Source organism: Crocodylus siamensis, chromosome 15 (genome assembly GCF_052110815.1).
Source record: "Crocodylus siamensis isolate JL-2025a chromosome 15, ASM5211081v1, whole genome shotgun sequence".
Taxonomy (NCBI): Eukaryota; Metazoa; Chordata; order Crocodylia; family Crocodylidae; genus Crocodylus; species Crocodylus siamensis.
This window is the reverse complement of record NC_143409.1, coordinates 19069326-19092644: the sequence shown is the minus strand read 5'-3', so window position 1 is coordinate 19092644 and position 23319 is coordinate 19069326. Positions and strand designations below refer to the sequence as shown.

The 23319-nt window shown below is 45.2% G+C and overlaps 2 protein-coding genes across 4 annotated transcripts in view; one reads left to right on the top strand and one right to left on the bottom strand.

The window, feature by feature from the left end:
- Positions 1-2098, bottom strand: part of SLC30A4 (solute carrier family 30 member 4) — a 29814-nt gene extending 27716 nt beyond the window's left edge. For all 3 annotated transcript variants that reach the window (XM_090028584.1, XM_090028585.1, XM_090028586.1), the window contains exon 1: positions 1577-2098. In XM_090028584.1, coding sequence (XP_089884710.1) covers positions 1577-1949 — 373 coding nt within the window. In that variant the 5' untranslated portion in view covers positions 1950-2098. The remainder of the gene's footprint in view (positions 1-1576) is intronic.
- A 7600-nt stretch (positions 2099-9698) lies between these two features.
- On the top strand, positions 9699-19604 carry BLOC1S6 (biogenesis of lysosomal organelles complex 1 subunit 6). Its single transcript, XM_090029335.1, has 5 exons — positions 9699-9905; positions 10873-11017; positions 13038-13125; positions 14429-14515; positions 15621-19604. Exons 1-5 carry the CDS (start codon positions 9830-9832, stop codon positions 15738-15740), a joined length of 516 nt encoding a protein of 171 aa, XP_089885461.1. The 5' UTR covers positions 9699-9829; the 3' UTR covers positions 15741-19604.
- Positions 19605-23319: the final 3715 nt, after the last annotated feature.

Below are 23319 nucleotides of genomic sequence, written 5' to 3'. Positions count from 1 at the left end.
ACGAAATAGGTCCAATCGTCTACCGATTTCAATTTGCAACAAACCGCTCTCACTAAGCTTGATCATGTTGGCTTCTAATGTGATCACCTCTAATGTGATGACTTTTCTCCATTTCTTATCAGAACCCACACCATCACTAGAGCACTGCCTTTCCTTTTATCAGCCATTTTTAAGGGCTGAATACAAGAAACATCAGGAAGCAGAAACCCCTGCACTAAGAAACATCAGGAAGCCACTAAGCAGGAACCCCTGCACTAAGAAACAGCAAACTGAATACAATACTGAATATAAAAAAGCTTAATACTAAGGACTTGCACTAAAAAAATTACACATCAGGACTTGCATTGTATTGCCAAGTACAAACTGCAAGGTTTCTGAATGGACATGGCTTGAATTTCACTTTCTGTTGCTTAGGTTTGCTAAAAGAGAGAACTCCGTGCAACACTGCAAAGGCATTACAGCCATAGAGTACAATGGGCAGCTTGGGTTCTTTAATTTGGAAGTAGAAGAAATTTACACATCAGGATTTGCATATCAGGATGCCAGAGCATGCTGAAGCACTGACTGAATGATGTATGGCACCGGATCCTCGCACTTATGGCATGCCATAAGTGCGAGGATCAGCACCAAAAGTAATAACATAGGTGTAAAATGCTGAACACTGCAAGTCGAGTCGCTTGAAGTCAAGGACACTGTGATAGTGCACTGCCCACAACCTAAGGGGCTATCAGTTACCCAATGGTTTGTGCTGCTGTCTCAGAGGACAAGGAGCACAGATAACCAAGCAGACACACACATATCTCTTACAAACACTGGTATCCTGTGATAAGAGGGACACCGTGAACCTGAGAAGCTGCATTTCTGCCCTAAAACATTCCACCCCCTCCTATGATAAATAGTAAAGATACAATAACTGAAAATACATGGAGAGGGGAAATATTTCCCATTTGCTTATGGTAATCTGACACTTACTTTAAAATTAATATATTTCATGCTCCAGGTCAAATCAGCCAAATCACATTGATTGAGCAGAACTCAGTTGTTCCAAAAAGCATCCTGACTGAGCAAGCAGAACTCAATCAATCTAAACACCACCTACAGCGCTACAACCCCTGAGCATCCTCCCACCCAGGTTCTCACCCTGGGACTCCAGATACTCCCAAATCCATCAGCAAGCATCCTACCAAGCGTTTTGGTGATGACCCTACCTATTTTTCTTGCCAAAATATTTATTTCTATATTTTTTCTTCTTTTCCCTTCTACGTTCCTTTCTTTTTTTCTTCTACATTCTTTTCTTGCCAAAATATTTATTTCTATATTCCTTATTCCTTTCTTTTCTTGCCAAGTATTTATTTCTATATTCCTTACAATCTGTGAATATAGATATAACTCCACCACTCTGCCGAGGGCCCCTGCGGTTCACCTGGCAGACCACAGCACACGAAAGGCCCGTTACACAGGTCGCCCCACGCCCATCTCCTGACCACACGATCCCGTCCCCGCCGACACCCCTTCCCCCGGGCCGCAGCGCCCCACCTCCTGCTCCGCTCGCACCGAGCGAAGAGGCAGCACTCACCGACGAGCTCCCCGGCCATGAAGAGGAGGTAGAGGACGGCGGCCAGGCTCAGCCGCCTCTTCACCTTCGCCTGGCGGCCCCGCTCGCGCTGGCGGCGGCAGCCGTGGCAGGGGTCGGGCCGGGCGCCGGGTGCCGAGCCGCGCAGCAGCAGGGAGTCGCGGTCGGGCGGCGGCCCGAGGTGGGCGCCGTTGGGCGGCTCCGGCCCCGCGTCCGAGGTGTCGTCGGACACCACGACGCGCAGCTTGTTGAAGCGGGGACAGTCCTCGGCCGCCTCGTCCGAGAAGTCGAAGGCGCTGGAGTCGTTGAGGAAGAGCGGCTCGTCGCGCCTCCGCAGCGCCGCCCGGATGCCGCTCCACAGCCGGGCCCCGGCCATCGCCGCCGCTGTCGCTGCCAGGCACCCTCATGCAGGCGGGCGGCGGCGCCTCACACCATGGCGGGCCCGGGCCTACTGCCCGGCCGGCTCCTCACAACGCGGCGGCCGCGCTCCCCGCAGGCGAGGCGAGACGAGGCGCGCAGACGGGCCTGGCGGCGCTCGCACGCCGCCTGCGGAGGGGCGGGCCCGCGCGACCGCCACGCGCCCGGCCCGGCCCGGCCCGGCCCGCGGCTTGACGTGAGGAGCGCCCGGCCCGGCCCCTGTCCCCCGCGTCGCTGCGCACCCGGCCCCTCCGGACTCTGCGGCTTCATAGTATCACAGTGTGGTGAAACGGCCTCAGATGGCTGCGTGCGCCCCGGGCTCCGCTCCCAGTGCTGCTGTCCGGCGGCCGTGAGGTTGCTCCGCTTCCCCCGCACTCACCGCCCGTGCCTCGGGCCGTGGGGAGGCGGCCGCGGCAGGGACTGGGCGTGAAGCCGCTGGAGCCCGCGTGCGCGGCGCTGCGGGCCCGGCTCAGTTACTGCCGTGGCATCTGTGGGAAGGAAGGCTGGGCTTTAGTCTGGAAACAGCATAAGCAGCTGCTCGGCTTGAGAGAGGACAGGCGTGAAAGCTTAACGGGATCAGAGCTTTTTTACTGCTTCAGCACGGCAGGGATGAGTGAATCGTGCTCCCCTGCCAAAACTGTCAGCAGTTCTCCAGCCGTGGGACACCCTCTCGCCTATGTTGCCAGACCAAGATTTTGTTAGTGGGCAGAGGGGATCTAATTTACCATCCAGTCTGGCAAAACCCTGTGTTGCATCAGAAGGCGGGTCATAAGAACATATGAAAGGATTGTGAACAAACTTTAAAAATGGATTCTTCTTTAAAGGAGAAAAAGGTGGGACACTGTGGCTTTTCCCTTACAGGCTGGCAGAGTTCCAGCCTGCCAGGGGCTGCTTGAGGCCCCCGGCCCCACAAACACCCTCACACGCACACTCCCTGCCCCACACGCTGGTGTCTGGGGGCAGATGGCAGCGGGTCAGGACTGGCCATCAATTTTAAAAAATGGGTCCTGGTACAAAAAAGGTTGAGAACCACTGACCTAGAGAAGTGGTAGAATCTCCATCCTTGGATATTTTTAAGCCCCGGCTCTACAAAGCCCTGGCTGGAGTCATTTAGTTGGGGCTGCTCCTGCTTTGAGCAGGGAGTTGGACTAGATGAGGTCCCTTCCAGCCATAATTTTCTATGATTTCTCCTCAGGAGTAAGGTTAGATGGTATGGCAAGGAAAATGATTCCTCAGGTTACCTACCTATCCATGCCAGTATTTCATGGATCTATTTCCAGCATGCTTTAAAGATTTTGACTATAAAGGCCCTAAAACTAAAATCTGTTCTGTCAATACAAAGCCAATTTCTTTTCCTCATGCCTGCTTTGCTACACGGATAGGACTGATGTACGGCATACTTGTGGACATAAAGCATGTATTGTATTTGTGGGTGTGGAATGTTAAGTGCTGTAGGCTTGAGGGATTAACATCTATCAGTTACATTTTAGAGGATATGAATGTGCAGTGCTGGTCTGCTTCCACAGGAAAAAAAATTCTTGCATTTTGCAACTGAAAATAGAGGCAAGGGTGATCTTTGCATACTGTTTCAAATTTCTCTTCACCTGTTAAAAACACTGTGGCTTTTCTGCATTTTCGGGGAAGCATGTTGGTATCCCTTTCCTCGCAGGCAGCCCCTACACTGAAGCACCCTTGTGCCCTAGCCAGCCCCACTGGTGTCTACACCTGTCACAATGCACTAAACAAGTACACAACAGTACTTGTGTTTACAAGCACTCACCTATAGTGGTGTTTATTAGTTTACTGCAGCCTAATAGGGTTGCATGTGATAGATGCTGAGGCTTTACTGCGGAGCTATTTAGGCAACTCCACAGTAGATGTCTCATGTAGATGTACCCTGAATCTAGTAATTTGCTGCCTCTACTTTTACTGAGAGGCTGTTTCAGAATATCCCTGCTCTAGTAGTTACAAACTTCCATGTTTCCAGCCTTTATTTATTCATTGACAAGTTTGTACCCACTTATTCTTGTGCCAGTGTTGTGTACTTTGTATTTCTGGTGTTTATATCCCTGATGTATTAATTGAGAAGTCATATTTCCTCTCAACCTTGTTTGCTAGGCTAAAAGCCAAACAAGATTTTTTAGTCTCTGTTCACAAAATAAGCTTTTCATTCCTCTCCACTCCCCTGAGATGGGGGTGGGGCTCCAATCCACCTGCTCTGCCCCTCCAGTGCAGACGGGGTAAATCCCAGATGGAACTCCCCACACCCCATTCTGAAGACAGCACCAGGGGCAGGGAGCGTATTCATCTGAATCCTTGTGTAATGAGGATTCAGGTTGTTGTATGCTTGACCATTTTGAAAGCACTCTGCAGTCATGTACTTCAGTCAGTGCATGACTGTAGAGCAGGGGCCCAATCACACAACAAACCATCACTTGTGCCAGTGCCCTATATTGTGGCCTTCCTTTCTTAGCTCCACCTGGAACTTGTTATAGAGCCTAGACTGGTGACACCCTAGAAACAACCCAGCAGAAAGAGAAGTAATGTAACAAATGACACCTGATACAGAGATAACTGCCTACCTGTTCACATTGTGTCTTTTTGTCAGGCTATTTTAATATGACCAACACAAAACAATTTTATTCCCCTTCTTTTGCTGCTTTATTTCCTTTCTGTAGCTAGATGGGTCTTCCTCCAGTGATTCCGCCAAGGAATGCCTGTGGCAAAGACCAGCCCATTGGATACTAATGGGAATTTAATCTCTGTGATAACTTCTCTAGCCTCAGTTTCAACAGCACAGTGTTGTGTCAGCCATGCTAAAATCCTGTTCTCCTTGGGAGAGTTGTTATGGGGTTTAGTTCTGGGACCCACTTGTATCCTATATACCCTTTCATTCAGTAGGGCATTGAATTATTCCTCACATGTATCAGCTCAAGACTCCCATTCTCTCTTCTTCCTCCCAGGTTTGTGGAACCAGACCAGGTCTCCTGTTTAAACTTTCCTGTTTAGGGTGTTGCATAATTTTGACATTGTATCAAAAGCTTTCATCAGTTTTTCCCTGAAAGAGGTATGCGTGTTTTTCAGGCTTGGATTCTAGGGTTTCTTGGATTCAGGAATTGCACATAAGGTTTGCCAATATTCTTGGCTGATGCCCAAACTCGAGTATACTTTGTAATTCCAATGACTGCTCTTTTATAAGCTAACAAAAGGAATGGGATATGCTAGTATCAGTTCCTGTGGTGCTGTTCTACAAAGATAGCCAGCTGAACCCCCAGAGTGCTGTTAAACTGTTTGCTACTGCACCAATTAGTTTGTGGTTGTGCCAGAGTGGTGGAGGGTGTGTGATTCCTTCTACTGTCACAGCTTCAGGGTTGCTTATTACTAAATTTATGGTCATCTTGCAAAAGCACCTATAGCCACTAGAAAATACTGATTGCTGGACTCTGCTCAAACCTAAGTACATCAACTGCAACTCCACTGATACTCCCAATGGAGAAGCTGCTGGCTGGGGGTTCTCCCAGTCTTAAGGGACCCATTGCAGAAATCAAGCATCAGATTTTATGTACCAGTTTTCTACATCCTGCCTATATTTCACACTATAGGGATCATCTCCTAGGTTAACTAAGATTCTTGCAGCCCAAGGTCCAGTGTTATTAAAATCAAGACATCCTCAAGCCATTCTTTTTCAGTCTGTTGAGAAGAAACTAAGATGCCTGTACCAGTCATTTGCTGTTTTTTAGTATTGTCCTAAGAGAATATTGCCTTTCAAAGTATCCGTATTCCTTTAAAATTTCCCTCAGGGGAACTTAGGGACAGCAAAAATTAACTGTTTCCCATACTGTTTGTATTATTGCCAGTTTCTCTTCTGGTTTTACAAACCGTATTTATCAGATGTTCTGATAAACCAGATTCAAATTCCCTTTTCTGTCACACATATGGACATGGAACTATTACTTGGCACAGCACAATAAACAGTATTAAGTTCTGATGTTACAGTTGGCTGGGTGCAGTCATCCAACCTTTGTCTGTCATTTGGGTTGAACCCAAACTACTTTTTTCTGCCTAGCCACTGAGCCAAAAAAAAAAATCAGTTAGTCTTACAGCTTTAATTCCATGTACCTCTCCCAGGCTAACTTGCTTCACTCCCCTCTCTGTTATCTACACAAATAATGATACTCATTCAAGTTAATTTTCCATTGTCTCTATTCCCAAACTGCAACTTCAAATCCTAAATAATCTAAATGTCACTCTGCATCGAGATACTTGTCCTTGTCACTTACCTAGTTCTTTTTCCTACACCCATAAACAGTTTGTACCTTTTCTACCTGTAGGAGAGCGATTTTTGCAGCACTCTCCCCCCCCCCCCATTTCTGTGGAGTCAAAAAAACAAATGCTGAGTCATTTTTCCTTTTTCATTGTTTCTTTGGTATAGCTGCCTCACTACATTCTGCAGGATGCTGGAAGGCAGTTAATCTAGCCATGGTCTAAGATGGAGTAGCCTGAAGAGCCTCAATTTACAAGTAGACTAGGCAAGGCCTCTTAAAGATTGTTTTCTATTAACTTTGTCAGGTTCTTCAGTTTCCTCAGTCCTCTGCAGTTTGGTTAATAAGAAAACTATGTGCAACATCAATGATGTTTGAAAAAACTAGCTCTTTGGAAGACAAAGCATACTTTCCATTTGAAAGAAAGAATGTGAAATTAGCAGTGGGACAGCTTAGAAAAGTATGGGCCAACTGATTCTATAAAAGTGAGGCCAGATGTGATTTACTCTAGTAAACTGTTTGCTTTGGGACAATTAAGTGGTAATGCTGACAAAGTAGTATTCCATTTGACTTTACAAGCTGGATGCTTTTTTTTTCTTCAAAAATGATAACTGCTCAGCTGGAAGTAAAATGATTTTTCACGCTGCCCTGGAAACAGAAATTAAATTAATGCAGTAATACTTCTGGAAAAGAAATAGCTAATGGAAAGGATTTGATGGAAATACAGGAAATTAACTCAAATATTTCAAGCTTCATTTACAGGCAAGTAGCTTCTGTTGGCTTCAGTGAACACAGCCAAGGGAAGAATTTTGCCTTAATACAGGAACATGTAAGATGCATTATTACATACACAGCTGAATGGAAGGAATGAGTGCATCATGTAGGTTTGATTAACATCACTTCTTGTTTAAACTATTTTTCTATTTGATGTTGATTCCATCCCCCCCGCATTTGATTTATTGAATATGGTCATATATTCTAAGAGGAGAAAGTTATTTCTGTTTCTACAACAGTTTATATTGATTCAGTTATCCACAATAAGAGAGCCCATTTATTTCTTTAAATGCAATTTGTCAACAGAGAGAAGACATTGTATTTGAGTGACTATTCAATGAAACTTAGCTGAAACTTTGTATCAGTCTGTCCTGGTAGGGGTGTTGCTCTAGATGTAAACAGACATGAATCAAATTAACTAAAACTCAGAATGTGTAAGTGATGTGAGCAGGTTTGTTCTAAGTGTCTGAACACAAGTTACAATGGTCCAAAACAAAAAGCACACTTGTTTCTTTTCTGTTATACTAACATGTACACAAATATTTGTGTAACAACAAGGCAGGTGTTTAACAGCTTTCCAACAGCTCAGGCCCTGAATCTTTGGGAGGGGTCTAAAAGTTGCAAAGAACTGCATGAGTAGAGCAAGAGGGATACATAGGTGCTTGGAATATGGATCCAGAGATGTATATGGTCTATGCACTGTTGTGTAGACTAGTCTTGGACATGAGGGACAGAGCCAGGCAGGAAACAGTTCTCCTATCCCAGAACATTTTTGAGGAGTAAAAAATGTCTGCATTCTACATGAAAAGACTTCTGAGGATAGAGGAGTGGGGACAAAGAGGGGAGTGCATCTCAGTCTATTTTCTTGGATTTTTTGCATAAATAAGTAAATATTAAGTGATCTACAGACATGGGAATTGATTCAGTAGCAGTGTTATATCATTCAACTTGCAGCATGTGTGGCCACAGGTGGCAAGGGCAGCTTTTGTGTGTGGCATGCAGTAGATCAAAGAAGAGGCAGGAAGCACAGAGCAACAAGTAGAAAGCAGAGCAGCAAACTGAGTAGGAGTGCACTGATATGTCGGTCTGATATCGGATCGGCACTGATATAAAAAAAATTGGCTGTATTGGAAATTGGCCTGATGTGGCCAATAAATGGTCCATGCATGCACACAGCTGCAGTGCAGCACACATGCGGCAAGCAGCACAGCCCAGAAGCTTGGAGAGCTGCATGCAGCTGGTAAGTCTGTTGTAGTGGATGGGGAAAGGAGAAGGAAAGGTGTGTGGGGCAGCAAATCAAGGCCTCCACAGTGTGGGAGGGAGTGGGGCTGGGGCTGGGGCTGGGGCTGCCCAGCCAGGATGGGGTGGGGCAAGAGACAGTGCTGTGGCTCATACGCGGGGCGGGTGGGAGGCAGCTTCCGCTGCTGCACACACCCCAGGAAGGCATGTGGGATGGGGGGTGTCCCCCGGATCTGTGTACAGGGCTGGGGCAGGGCAGGCTGCAGCTGCAGACTGGGGCTGTTCCAGGCTCTTCCTGGCAGGAGGGCTGGGTCAGGCTGCATAGCCCCCCCACCCCATAGTCCCCTCCCAAACTGCTTTGAGACATGGCAGGAGGCAGGTGCGGGCTTGTCTGGACACCCCCGGGATGATTATGAATACTATACTTAAATCACTATAGCAATTAAATCAGTCTCTGAAAGGACAGGATGTTTTCCAGAGCAAAATTAAATATACTTACTTGTTTATCAATAGTCAATTTGTTCTAATAGATCAGATCAGGCTTTAATGAACTTTTTTGTAACATGATTTAACAGCTACAAACACATGTAAAGTCTCTCTTGTAAACTGGATATGTCACCTGTTCTGTGTAAGCAAACCAAGCAGTTCATGGTAAATTTTTTGCAGCCATCTGAACCTAGAACTCAGAAGAGGCTGAACTGCCAACTAAGTTATCATTATTCTATACTAAGTTTTTAGATGAGTCTTCCAGAATGAAAACACCCAACTAAGTGACCCAGAATGGGATTCACTCTTAGGGAAGTGCCATGCTCTGAACAGCAATCCCTGCTGATCCTGGGAACCAGCAGGCACAATGCTGGTTGGAGCAGCCTTTAAGGTTATGGTAACAAGCACCGTCTAACATCAACTTGTGACAACTGGGGAGTAACCAGGTAGGGCGCAGGGCACAACTCAGCTCCTGACTTCCTCAAACACTTTTGGACAGGAGGGTTTAAGGCTGGATCGATTCCTATTAGAAAAGCCACATACACTGGTAGTGTTTCTGAGGAGGCTTCTATGCCTTCAGGAAACAGTTTGTCTGGCTCCCTGCTGTGGCAGTTTTTCTTCTGCTTTGTGGGTCTCTCTTTCTGACTAAATAAATCTTCTCCCCACCGCCCGCTTGCCGATCCCTCTGCTAGGTCCCCGGCGCCGGCTCCGCGCACGGACGAGTTGTGAAGGGAGCAGCAGGGCGCGGGCTTTGCGAAAGTCAAGCAAGACACTTTACTTGAAAGCTTTTGTTTTGAAACCTTTGACGTGAACCCGCGGCTTTCCAGCCCCTTCCTGTTTTCTCCTTGCAAGACGGACCCTTCCTCGCCTGCTGGGAAGGAGACCGGAAGGTACAAACAGACTCCCCATGTAGCCCCTCCCGCCTCGCACATCCGGGTCATTTCGCATCTACTTCCGGGACGGAGCGCTGCCTTCTGGCTCGGCCCCTCCCTCGTCGAGAAGCGGTCCCCCGGGGGCGCGGGTTGGGCTGGGCTAGGCCTTCGCGAGCCGCCCCGCGGGTGGGCGGCGAGAGGTGGAGATGAGCGGCGCAGAGGCGGCCGGGGAGGAGGCGGGAGCTGCGCTGGAGGTCCCCGGCTTGCGGCCGCTCACGCCAGGTATGAGCGGGGCTCAGCCCCTCCTGCGAACCCGGCCCGGCTGCCTGCTGGTGTCGGGGGAGCGGGTGGCGCTGCTCTGCGTTCCCGGCGCAGCCCGTGGCTTGTGCGGGGGACACCGACGGGAGCGAGGGACAGAGGCTCGAAACGAGCGAGCTCACCGCCGGTCCTCCGGCAAGTGCCAGGAGCCAGCGGACGCGGCTCAGTGAAATTGCCCCAGACGTGGGCGGAGCGGGGACAGGCCCTGGAGGGTTTCCACCCGCAGCCTCCTTCAGGGCCAGGTGCATCAGAAGCCCGGCTCCGGGATTTGGTGGGGCGGCCTGAACAAGAAGGTGCAGCCAGGGCCTGAGCTGGAGGAGGCGGTGCAGGTGCTGCAGGCAGGTGCCCTCAGAGATCTCCATGGAGCTTCAGTTATTTGTAAGCTGCGCTTGCAAATAAGAATTTGAATCTGTTTGTGTTTTTTTTTTAAAACCAGAGTACTGCAGAAAGTACATGTTGAGGGCTTGTGTTGAGGGGCCCCAAGAGCGCCACATACAGGCATAAGTGTCGAGGGAGGGTCTAAGTAAAAGGGGTTGAAAGACAGTTCTCTGTGATTTACGTTGTTGGCTCTTTGGCTCCCAAAAGTTTAAGCTGGTCAAGTCATAGAGCTGGTATAACTAGTTTATTGTCTTCATTGTCTTGGTACATTGAACAGTCACTTCAAGTTGTTGTGTAAGATTTTTGTTTTAATAGTTGATTAGCTCTCTTCCCTTGTCTGCTTTTTTCCCCATACTGTAGCTTGGCGTGAACTTCTACTATGAGGAGGGGGACCAGCATAAAGTATTAAGAACTTGAAACCTGTATTTCATTGCAGACACCCCAAATTAAGCTTTAATGTGCAAAATGTTTTTGACCTAAGAAATATTTAAATGGTGGCATCAATTCCTGGTGCTTGTTGGTGCAGTTCTAATGATACTGTTTCTTGGTGCAGGCTCTAATGATGCATCTCCAGATGAAGGACTAGTTGAAGATCTGTGTCTTGTAGATGAGAGAGCTGTGGAGCAGCTAACCGAAGGATTGATTTCTCATTATTTGCCTGACCTTCAGCAATCAAAGCAAGCTCTACAAGAGCTCACGTAAGCAAAATCAGAAAAGCACCTTTTTGTACTTGCATGCATTTTCTCTGTGAAATTCATGAGTAGAAATGTTTGTTTACAGAAACTGGTAAAATTTTATTATAGTATGGTCGTCCTATAGAAGACTTGCTTTGAGCAAAAAACCTGCTGTGTCGTCTACCAGAATTTACACTAAAAGTGTCTTTAACATTAAACGCTAAAAACCCTTAAGTTATTCCTGCTTCTAAATACCATATTTATTTGAATGTAAGATGAGGTGTAAAGCTCCTTGTCTTGCATTCACATCCAAGGAAACCTCACTGACTACTTGGTCTATCTTTGAATTGCTGCTAAAAGCAGCATGTATTCAGTAATGGAAACCAACTATGATGCTGATTAAATGCAGCTGAAGCTGAGCATTAGTATAAAACACATGGCCCATATTGGGCAAGCGCACTAATGCAAACCTTCCACAAGGATAGATTAGTAGAGGATACATGAATAAGATGCATGGTAGTGTCTATTGCACTCTGTCCCTCTCAGTGGTGACTCTTTCTTCAAGTCATGGTGAGCTACTACATAGAATACATTTCAAGGTCCTCTTTAATCCCACAGCTGAGCTCTGCCTTTTCTTTCCGATTTCCAGTGATTCTTGTTTCTTCATCAGCTTTCAATGTCTGGCAAACATCACCAAATGGGGTCCCAAACAGTTCACCCAGAAGCCCTCTGTTGTCTCCTTTCTCAGCCTTTTGCATATGATTAGTGTGGCCCTGCCAGCCATGAGGTGGAGCTGGCCAGGCTGCCCTGTGCCTCATTTGCTTATACATTCTTGGGCAATCCCAGGCCTTGTGACAAGTATACCTAGTTCCAACCATAAGTGGGGGGTAGTTATGTACAGGTCCTTTGTGGAGGGAGAGATATTTGGAGTACACACCCATACTGAGCAGTGCTAAGCTGTAGGGTCATCATGACTTGAAGTGCTGTTGACTGCTGGGGCCCAGCCCAATGAACTATATGGTAAACCATGAGTTATTTTTGCTTTGGCCTAAATAGTTTGTACTCCTGTGATACGGGATTGTTCTCAGGATTTCTCTCTATTTTGCTTCTACAGCCTTTTTGTTAGGGGCAAGTGAGACTAGGGGGTATCTGAACTCCAAGGCCTCCTGGTTTGGGACTTGCACATAGGATGCCTGCCATGGATTTGGGAGTGTCTTAAGCCCCAGACTGAAGAGTCTGGGAGAGAGGATACTTGTCAATAGTAATGCTGTGCAGACTTGAACAATTTAAGCTCTGCTCAGTCCAGATTTGGAACTTAATTTGGAACTGACTTGGCCTCACAAAGTAAAAAATAAAGTGTGTGTCATATATGAATGAAAGTGCTGCTTAAAAGTGAGTTTATGGAGTACCTGTGCTAAAACTTGCAGCAGTTTCAAAAAAGGTGAACTACATCAATTCTGGCATGAACTAAGTGTATATGTACCTATAGTAATTTGTCTATTTGGAAATTATTACAGTCCTGTCAAAATCAGTTTTTTCAAATTAGCTCTTCACTTCTGTGTTCTCAGGGAAAGTAGGATCTAGCAGCAAGGTGAGGAAGGGGCTGCAGGGGGAAGAAGTTGCGGGGACAGAGGGCAAGGGTACCACTGTCCCCCCACCCCCCAATTTATTTTCCCTGCTGTAGTAGTGGGAAGGGGACAAAAATTCAAGGCAAACCTCCAATAAATAGATTCTGTACCTGGAAAAGTATAACAAGTTTATAATTTTTCAGTGTGTAGAATATAATTATTGACGGATTGCCTTATATTTGGGGTTATCTTATATTTGAGTAAATATGGTACTTGTATTCATTCTCTAGAAAGATGTATTATATAATTAACTACAAATAGTGATTTTTTTTTTTTTTAATCAAGCTTATTTTTATCATTAAACTTGCGTTAATAGTCGATGTATTAAGAGTTTACTGAAGAGGAAGCACTAGCATTTCACCCAGAAACTGCTCTTTGATTTCTTATGTACATTTAGTTTTTCTGTTTTATTTCAGACAGAACCAAGCAGTGTTATTAGACACATTAGAGCAAGAAATCTCAAAATTCAAGGAATGTAATTCCATTCTTGATATCAACACCTTGGTAAGTCCACTATATTACAAGACAGACTTTTATCACTGTGTAGTAGAGGTGCACCAAAACATTGGTCCAGTATTGAATTGGCACGTGCTGTTCTTCCCCCCCCACCAATGAGTGGTAGGAGATGCCAGACAAGCAGACGAGCACCAGGGCAGTGGCTCCTGGACCAGCGATGCGCAGCAGCAGAAGCTGCCTTTTCCCCCCACTCCCCCACCGTGACCCCTGGACAAGCCACAGCTTCATCCCACGCTGGCTAGTGCTTGCCCCAGTCCCACTCCTCCCTCACCACTGGCACTTCGATCTGCCCTTCCCTCCCCCCTCCCCTCCCACCACACCAGACTTACCAGCTGCACGTAGCTGTCCAAGCTGCCAGGCTGACACTGGAAGTCAGGTCGGTATTGGCTGATATGCCTTCTTAAAAATCAGCTATTGGTATTGGCCCCCAAAATCTCGATTGGTGCACCTCTAAAATGGACTACTAATGAACATTATTATATCAGTGGTTCTGCTTTTTTAAATAGGTATTTTTAGAAATCTGGGGCAAATCATGCTCATTTGAATATCATAAACATGACCGAATCAGTATAGTTCTTATTATATGAAAAGAGAGAATGCCAGTCCATATGTACCCTGGAGAGGAGGACTTAGTGAATGTACACTGGGGGAATTCATCTGTACAAAACCAGTAACCAAAATCGGTGCCTGGTTTCCTCTTTTGCACTTAGTCACAGACTGTGCACAGGGATCAGAATCTGGCCCTTTGGTTTAGGTTTAAGTTTGTGTTTGATACCTGGGCTTGCAGAGAATTTTATGATTACAAGAGTCACAGCTGTGCTTCATAATTACCATGGAATCTAAGGGAATTAGTAAGCAGCTTTATATGCAGTTAAGATATCTGAGGGTAGCTTATCATTTGAAAAAGGACATTTTAAGTGATCATAAAGTAGGTGTAAGATTTAATTGTGTGGGGCCACATGAGGAAGGTTTACTTTTAGGAAAGCACTTGCTGAACTTCAGCAACACTAGGATTTAAATTTAAATTTTACATGGAACATAAAAGTGATAGTATATGTTTTTCACCTGCACTGATCTTTAATTCAGTATAGTAGTATGTTCTTTTTGATGTACATTTATAAGTATGAATGTTATTATGGACAACAATAAAAACTTGAATACGTAAAATACGTTCAAGCTAATTTCAAGGCTTTTTAGTGCTGTTTTGGGTGATAGCTTTATAAAGCTATGTCTGGACTGACTAAGAAGTTGATCCTGAATATTGTCTTTAATTTGTCTTGACTTTTGAAAGTTTTTAGAAGCCAAACATTATCACAACAAGTTAGTGAACATTAGGAAAGAGATGCTGACGCTCCATGAAAAGACTTCAAAGTTGAAAGTGAGTGAACTTTGCATCTTCATTTTGTCTGTTAACATGGAACTTTAACAGCACTTTATGAATTCTCTTATTCAGTGCCTTTAATGTGTGGTTAAAGTTTGCAGATAGAAACTTCCTCTTTTCTGGAACTCCATGCAGTTGTATTTTCAATGGCATTGAAACAAGCTGTTGTTGTTTTTAACCCTCATTTTAAATCTCCAGGCATTTAAAAAAGAAAATCTGTACACCAGCCTCATTTGTGATGTTGATCGTATCCAAGAATTCTGTCGTATCTCATGAGCATTACTAAAATTTACATTTTTTGACCTCTTGTCTCCCCATAACACTAGCTTGTTGTGGGGTTTTGGTATGTATCTTTTTAAAGAAAAGTTAAAATCTGTCTTGAAGCTAAAGCTGAGAATTTTGCTATTCTCCATTCCTTAATATAATACACCTGGGATACTCTGCCCCCAGCCCACAGGTCAGATCCAGTCCCCAGTGCCATATTATGTGATCCTCAAGGTTTCCCATGGATCTGTGGGTATCCCTGCAGGCTGTAGTCCTTCATGGTGGATCAGGCACTTAGAATAGTGTGGGACCCCTGGGACCTGATCCTGGCCAGTTGGGGAAGGTACAAAGTCCAATCCAGCCTTCAGAACAGCCCTGTGCCTTCCATCTGGCTGGCAGGACCAAAACTATGAGCACCACTGTAATATTCCAACTGCTGCATAATGTTTAATGATCTCTTGGGCTGCTAAGCAAAATGTCAGTCTGGTTTCATTCTGGCATTAAGTTTTGTTTTTCCATCCTGTCCAGCAAGATCCAGGTTATCTGTAGAGAAAACAGTTTGTATAGTGTATAACTCCTTTGGTAGGGGTAGCATTAGTATGATTTGGAGAAATCCAGTTTATAGCTTCCCTAGATACATGCAGCACCATGACGCAGGGACAAGTATAAGGAGCATAGAATAAAGGTAGTAAAAGAGGAAGGGCTCTTTGGATTAAGAGAACTATGGAAGTATTCAGCAGGATTTCAGCCGTTGATATGTGGATAATTTGCCTCATTTAAGTTGCAGTCCTCAAATCATGGACTTTCTAATTGTTTTTTGGCTTTTCTTTTGGTGTAGAAGAGAGCACTTAAACTTCAGCAAAAGAGGCAAAAGGAAGAACTGGAACGAGAACAGCAACGTGAGAGGGAATTTGAAAGAGAGAAACAGTTAACGGCAAAGCCAGCTAAAAGGACATGAAAGCGGAATGTGCATCAGTTTATCTAAACTAATCACTTTTAAATTCTCTGGACTTGTTAAAATAGACTTCAACTGGTGAGCTAGAGTTGTTACAGGCAAGAGTTTACTGTATAGTAATGTAAACTCCAAAATGCTAATAACCAATCAGTAAATCACTACTTTTCCACTTCAGCCATTCAGGATGCCTTCTTTGCCAATGCTGTGCAGTTAGTATTGTCATAATGTAAACTTGGTTCTGGTACATGCAGGGAATTTAAGCATCACAATTTGAATTACATACCTGTACGTTTTTCCACCTGTTTTATTGATGTCCAGAATATTGGCTGAGAAGTAGATGTGTACTCTCTTGGACTAAGTTGAATGTGGTGGCAGCAATTCTGGGAGTTGATTTCTGGTTTGTGGGCACTGAGTGGACCCCTGTAATGTTGCTTCTGATTCAGGCATTTTTGCTTCCTTGTTGGGGCGCTCTTAGTCAAATTCTGGCCATGTGTGCCAATTGAGTATTGTGGATCCTCTCCCCACATTGCTATGTAAAGAATCTCTTTAAACCATATCATAATATGTACTGACCCTGTGCGAGAAGTCCAAATAGCATCCTTCTACTGGCACCCCTTTCTCCACCTTACCCATGCTTAGGCTGAAGAGTCCTGTCTTTATGGAGCTGGGGAGCCCCATAGTATATTTGGTTGACATCTTTCATGTTACCAAGTTTTGTAGCGATGCAGTTTTAAGATCACTTTAAAGTGCCTCCTTGGATGACCTTAGTTTAAACCGGCAAAACTGAAGTTGTGGTAATGCATAGAAATGGAGACTAGTAAGAAGCCGAATCAGTTGTATTATTAAATGATCTCTATGGATTTAAAAACTGTAGGTCTCGTTGCTTTGTATTAAACTCTAGCACATATTCAACCATAGGATCAGGAAAAATCCTTGATGACAACTGGTTTTGAAAAAAACAGTATCCATGGCCTCTTCTAAGTAAGCAGGGAGTATTAACATTTGTTTCTCCGAATGTAATTTTTGTATAAAAAATTTGGTACAGCTGCCTGTTAAATGAATGTATGCATTATCTAGACTGTAAACTATTCTATTCCTGCAGATGAACTAGTTTTTTTTTTACCTTGGTATTCTTTTGAGTTAAGTGAACATATATTGTCACCTGAGCTGACATCTATCAGAAAGTAAAATTAAGAGTAAACTCTGTAAAATTATTTACAAAAATATATGGCAAGATATTAAAGGGACACAAGCAACTTAAATTTAATTGGTTTTTAAAAATAAAACAAAAGTTCTAAGTGCTATATGAGCCTGCTCTCATTTCCCAATTTTTATAATTTTACAATCGCATTTTGCCCACTTTTAAGCTTTTCCTTGCTATGAATATGACCTCTATTCCAACAGGTATAACAGCAAGACCATGCATAAAACACAGTTTAATGCATGAAATGAACTGGGATGAAGAGAACTCTTAATTCTCCAGTTACACTAATCTGAGGAGATACTTCTTTCAATAACGGGTTCAAAAAATAAAGCAGGGGTTTTTTTTTTAAGTTGTTGTGTCCCTTTTAACTGCAAGAGAATGGCTGAGTATGCTGTGGTTTTTATGTGTTTCTAAAAGAAATGTATAAAAAAAACCCTAAAGTCCATTTTTGGAGCAGAATGTATATAAATATTAAAATATTTAATTTTGTAAGTAACTATACAATTAGTTCTTATTAAAGTATAGGAAGAAACTAGATGTGTCAGTTAAAATCAAAATTGATTTCCTTTGTGAAAACTTACTGGCTTTGTGTCATCTGGTGGAGCTTAATATTATGTTTTTTCCAGAGCATTCATCAATAAATGGTTTCAGCTATAAGAGTGGGAGAGAGTACTGCCACACTGGCAAGCATATTTTTAAACGTAAATAAAGCTATATTCATTGATATTAGTAGATGCAGTAGAATGTAACTTTAGATTCACATGTGAAGAACCAACACATTCACATAACTCACACAAAAACCAGCTGATATTCTAAGCAAAGGAAGTGTTTTATTGTTCAAAAAACAAAGCACTGTGGTTTTAGCTACACAGAATAGAGAAGTTAAAATACTAAAATCATTGTTTAAATCAAGGCTATCAAAATCCAGCCTATGTATCCAAATAATGGATCTAGCACACGAGTCCCAGAGCAGCTAGAGCAGGTGCTGTATGTGACATGGATCCATTTTCATGGAAGATGCCTGTGCATGATTTCTTTTATCATGGAAAAGTTGCTGCACACCAGCTTCCATACGATTCTTGATAGAACAGAACCTCGATCCAAGGGCAAGGAGGCCAAGACAGTTGAAGGTTGCAGTGGAATTAGGCCTCCATCCACCTTCACAGTCATTGAGATTCTAACAACTGCCTGCTCCACCGTTGAGGACTGGCTCAGGGCTGGACAGGCTTATTATAACCATAACCTGTAGTCACTGTCACAGCACTGTCAAAGGGTATAGCTGGCTTTTCGGGAAGCAAACCATTGTCATTTGCTGTCCCTACCACATTCTGGTAGTGCTGCTGCTGCTTAGTCTGCAACTGCTTATTCAGGTGTTCAAAAATTGCAACATCAGATCTGAAACCAGGCTCATGGTTTAGCAAACGGTTGTGATCCGTATACAGGTGACATCTCAAGTTACTGAAGAAATACCATCAAAGTTGCCTGTGTAAGATCCTTCAAATTCAGTGGGAAGACAGATGCATCAATGTTGGTGTCCTTTCACAAGCAAACCTCACGAGCATTGAGGTAATGATCATTCAAGCAGCAACTTCACTAGGCTGGACACAACATCAGGATGCCCATCTCCAGAAGCAAGTTTTATTTTCCCAGCTCAGTCAAGGTGCATGCTCAAGAGAAGGACAGAGAAAGTCCTTCAAGGATATCCTCAACTTTAAAAAATGTAACCTCAACATTGACTCATGGGACACTATCGCCCAGGACCACCCGAAGTGGAGGAAGAGTCTGCTGCAAGGATCTCAGTACTTGAAAGCCTTATGATGACAACAGGAGACAAAAAAGTGGGAGCAGAAGCAGTGTCTTGGGGACCAAATCGAGAATCCAGAACCACCCACCCCACTTGGAAACACATGCTCAAGTTACAGCAGAGTCTGTCAATCCCAGATCAGCCTCATTGGTCATCTTTGGACCCACAGATAAAGCAATTGTGAAAGATGATCATTCTTGTGGATCCCAGAGCAGGTGCTGCCTGCAGTTTAGATTCTGAGCCAGCTGTAATGGGTGCTGCATGTAATGTGGATCTCAGAGTGACTAAGATAGGTGCCATATTCTCCATGGATCCTAGACTAACTGGAATGAACAGTGGGTATCCTGGAACAAACTGTGTCACATGGGGCCAGTCTGCATACAACGTGTTCATTCTTCTAGGTATACTCAGATCATTTTGGATTAATTTGTCATCCACTGAAGAAGGCTATTCTGAAAGTAGTTTACAGTAGTACGTGTAGACAAAAGTAAAAATGTAGCATTTACTGCTTTTTTGGAAAATGGGATGGGGTACTTTCTATCCAAATGATTGATGAGGAAAAGTACTGGGGAAAGCGAAAATAAAGTTAAGCTAAATAAAGTTAAATAATAAGGAGCATAAGTAAAGGCTGAAAAGCAAAAAGGCCTTGAGATAAAACTTATCAGGATACAGCTAGAGAAAACATGTTTAGTTTAGCAGGACTCTAGGGTGATTTATTGTCAGACTGCCAAGAATGTATTAAGGGTGAGACTTTTGTGTGTCTGTTTCTTACAAGTATATAACAGAGTCTGGACTCTGCAGTTGCAGAGAATCAGCTGCCCTTGCTGCTTCTCCTGTGGCCATGTAAAATAAAATAAAGCCCCTGTTAGCCAAGCAGTGATCCTGTTGTGATTTCCACATCATCTTGGGGGCTTGGTCCAGGATGTGTCCTCACACAGACCACCCTGGGTAGGACCCTCGTCTCGGCTCTTCGACTCCATCGCTCCAAGAAGGCTCTCCTCGACCCAGTTCTTCGGCTCTGCAGCTTCAACACTCTGGACCCTGATCTGTCATCTGCCTGCTTGGCTTTGCAGGAAAAGTCCCTGGCCAGGGTGAGTACCTGTCTGTTTCAGTGTCTGTAAGTCCTAGGTGTGACAATGGGTAGCGGGACCTCTAAGGTCCTGCAGTGGAATCCCGCCTGGTTCATGCATTTAAAATATGAGCCCTGGTCAACTCAATACTTAGCAAAATGGAATCAGTATACCAATGATGACACTAAGTTACTCTGGCCCTTAGATGGGTCCTGGGATCATCAAATTCTCAAACACCTCCGGGGAAATTTGGAAAGTAAGCACCCTGTTTAAATAAAAGCCTGGTACCTATGGGAAGATGAGTCCGAAAAGCGCAATAAGCACTCCCTTATGGCTTCCTATAAGGGAAATGAGGAAAAATTTAAGAAACAGATTGATCGCCTTCAGAGTCCCTGATCAAATTCACTCTGGAATTGCTGCAATGCTACCACCAACATAGACACAAAGGGAGCCACTATAAGACAGATTACTACTTGCCGGGGAGGAAATCTTGCTGTGGCGCAGTATCTTCTCTGAGAGTACCCTGTGCCGGGGGGGAACAATCTGTGTTAGTCCACGTCCCCTTCTCACCCTCAGAAATCATTTCCTGGTCAACGACTTTCCCTAAACTCTGTGAAGACCCTACCAGGTTTGCTCAAAAACTTAAAACCCTTTTTGAGGTCTATAAGCCAACTTATGGTAACATTCAGATGCTCCTCAATGATCTTGTCTCTGGAGACCAAAGGGACACCCTCCTCAAAGAGGCCCGTTAGCCTGCTCAGGACCCCGGCAATGCTGGTCTGCAGGACCTCTATAAACAAGTCCTAGACGCTGTCCCTAAGGTTTCCCCACAAAAGACAGATTGGTCCAAAATTTCTATGTGTAAACAAGCTAGAAGAACACCCTGCCGATTACTATTCTCGCCTGATCCAAGCCTTTAAGGCACGTTCCAGCAATGAAGACCCAGAAGCTAACCTTTCTGCCGTGATCATGCAGACCTTTGTTTTAGGGCTGTTGCCAAAGATTTCTGAGCCCCTGCAGGCCTCTATAATCGGATGGGGAGCTAAACCCATCACCAAAATTCTGACTGCTGCCACTCATTTCTATACTAAAGCTCAACAGCAAAAATCAAAGGCTCAGGAAAAATTGATGGCTCTGCAAATCAGAGACCTTCAAGGTGACAGCGGACCCCAGCGCTCTACCGGACCATTTCGCTCAACCCGGTCACCCGGTCACTTTGACATTCTTGATGATGTCTGTCGCTACTGCAAACAGAAAGGTCACTGGAAGAATGAGTGCCCAAATAGACCCTGGGGGCCCCTGCTCTCAGCTAGTGCCCCTCCATTTCAGCCAGGTGCCTGCTGAGCTCCACCACCCAGACCAGCTCCTCTCCAGTCCTTCGAAGGTGAAGATCAGTGTTAGGACAGCCGGGAAAACCCAGAGACTCTAGCCCCTTTGCTTTCTACCCTTTCTGATGTTACAATACCTGCTACTTTGGGAAAACAGACTGTTCCCTTTCTTATGGATACAGGTGCTTCTTTGTCTATGCTTAACTCTGATTTTGTTTCTAAGGTTCCAGTTTCTGATAAAGTAATCACCGCTGTAGGTATTGGGGATCAACCTATTGACCACCCTGTTATGCAGCCGCTCTCATTTACCTTAGGTCCCCTTACTGAGCAACATGCCTTTCTGTTAAGTCCTTGTGCTTCTGTAAACCTGCTGGGGCGAGACCTCCTGTGCAAGTTATGAGCCACTGTTCATTGTTCTCCAGATGGGGTTTTCCTTTCATTACCCCAGACCCAAATTCCTGCCTTGATGATGACACTAATGGAACAAGAACCCGAGCCCAATTCTTCCTTGTTGCAACAGAAACTATTGGCTCACCTTCCTGAGTCCTTTTGGTCCCACTCCACAACCGAGGTGGGGCTTAAGAGTGCCATCCCAGTTTCTATCAAAGTTAAACCAGGAGTGTCTCCCCCATCAGTCCTGCAATACCTGCTGTCGGCTGCTGCCTCTCAAGGCATTGCACCTGTTATACACTGCAAACCAGGGAAATTCACCCCTGAAGGATTGCCTGTTTATGGGTTTGTTCAAGATTTGCGTGTTATTAACAATTTTGTGGTTCCCTTGACAGCTGTGGTGCCCAACCCCTGCCACTGTTCTTTCTCAGATACCTGCTCCTGCCTCTTGGTTTTCTGTAGTGGATCTCTGTAATGCTTTTTTTTCTATACCAATTCACTCTGATTCTCAGTATCTTTTTGCTTTTACTTATCAGGGCCGGCAGTATACCATCACCCGTCTGCCTCAAGGTTTCCGTGACTCCCCCACCATATACAGCCAGCTTCTCAAGTCTGACCTTGATACAGTCCAGCTGCCTCATGATTCTGTGCTTGTTCAGTATGTAGATGATTTGCACCTCTGCTCTGACACCCTCCCTCATTGCCAAGCTAATTCTGTTGCCCTTTTAGAACAAAGTGCCCAGCCCAGCCCTACTGCTGTCAGCACAGACCATCATGCTGCCTCCAGGGGATCTTAATCCCCAAGGCCTAGCTAAGCACTGCCCAGGCCACATGCAGCCCAAAGCACCGTGCAGGTGGCAGGCCCTGCCCCACACCCTGCCTCCCATCTGTGCAAGGGGTTGAGCAGCCTGGCCCCCAGGCACAGCTCCTACCCCACACAGAAGGGGCCTGGGGCCCCCTGCTCCTCCCTCAGGGCTCCCTGCCCCACACCCCACCACACCCTCCTCGGGGCCCCCTACACACAGACCCCTATGCCCCCTCTCAGGGTCCCCCCCACACAGCAGGGGAGCCTCATGGCCCCTGTTCTCCCCCACCCCCATGCACACACTCCCTTCAGGGTTCCCTGCCTTCCCCCCTACACATACCTCTCAGGGCCCCTTACCTCACACACACACAGACCCCAAAACACACATCCTGGGAGTTTTCTCCCTCCCAGACTTACACAGCACTCACATCTGATACTCCGAGTCTCGCACGTCAACCCTAGCCCTGAACACCCCTGCCACCACTTTCCTAGCATCCTAGCCCTCAACAGCTATGTTGACTGGTGGCATGTGTGGTCGCAGAGTGCACTCAGTCTGCCCCCAAACCCTAATAGCATGGATATAAGATGATAAAGGGAAGAGCTTGTATGCTGTTTTGCACATTCATATTGCCTGTGACACTGGGGGTGGAGGTAGTCTGGTGCTCCATGAGGCTTTTTCTTCCAAAGTCTCCATAAAGTGCCAGGAAAGATACATAACCTTCAGCTATATGGCATTTTTTATCTCTAATGCAAAATGTTAACAGTGACCTCATGCAGGCCAGGTTCTTTGGGTAGATGTGATATCTTTTATTAGACCAACTGAGTAGTTGGAAAAAAGTTCTTAGCAACCTTTTGGGTGCAATTGCCCTTCTTCAAGCATAGACAGTGTCTGCTGTTCTGAGATCCCCGGAGATGCTTGAATGCTTCTACTGATGTACTTTACTGCCACCTAGTAATGGCATATAATAGTTCATGTCTTAA

What these genes read in the sequence shown, in the direction of transcription:
- BLOC1S6 (XM_090029335.1), top strand. Translation starts at nt 9,830, where the DNA reads ATGAGCGGCGCAGAGGCGGCCGGGGAGGAGGCGGGAGCTGCGCTGGAG. An exon ending in TTCTTGATATCAACACCTTG is followed by an intron (nt 13,126 to 14,428) that starts GTAAGTCCACTA and finishes GACTTTTGAAAG; the next exon opens with TTTTTAGAAGCCAAACATTA. An exon ending in AAAAGACTTCAAAGTTGAAA is followed by an intron (nt 14,516 to 15,620) that starts GTGAGTGAACTT and finishes CTTTTGGTGTAG; the next exon opens with AAGAGAGCACTTAAACTTCA.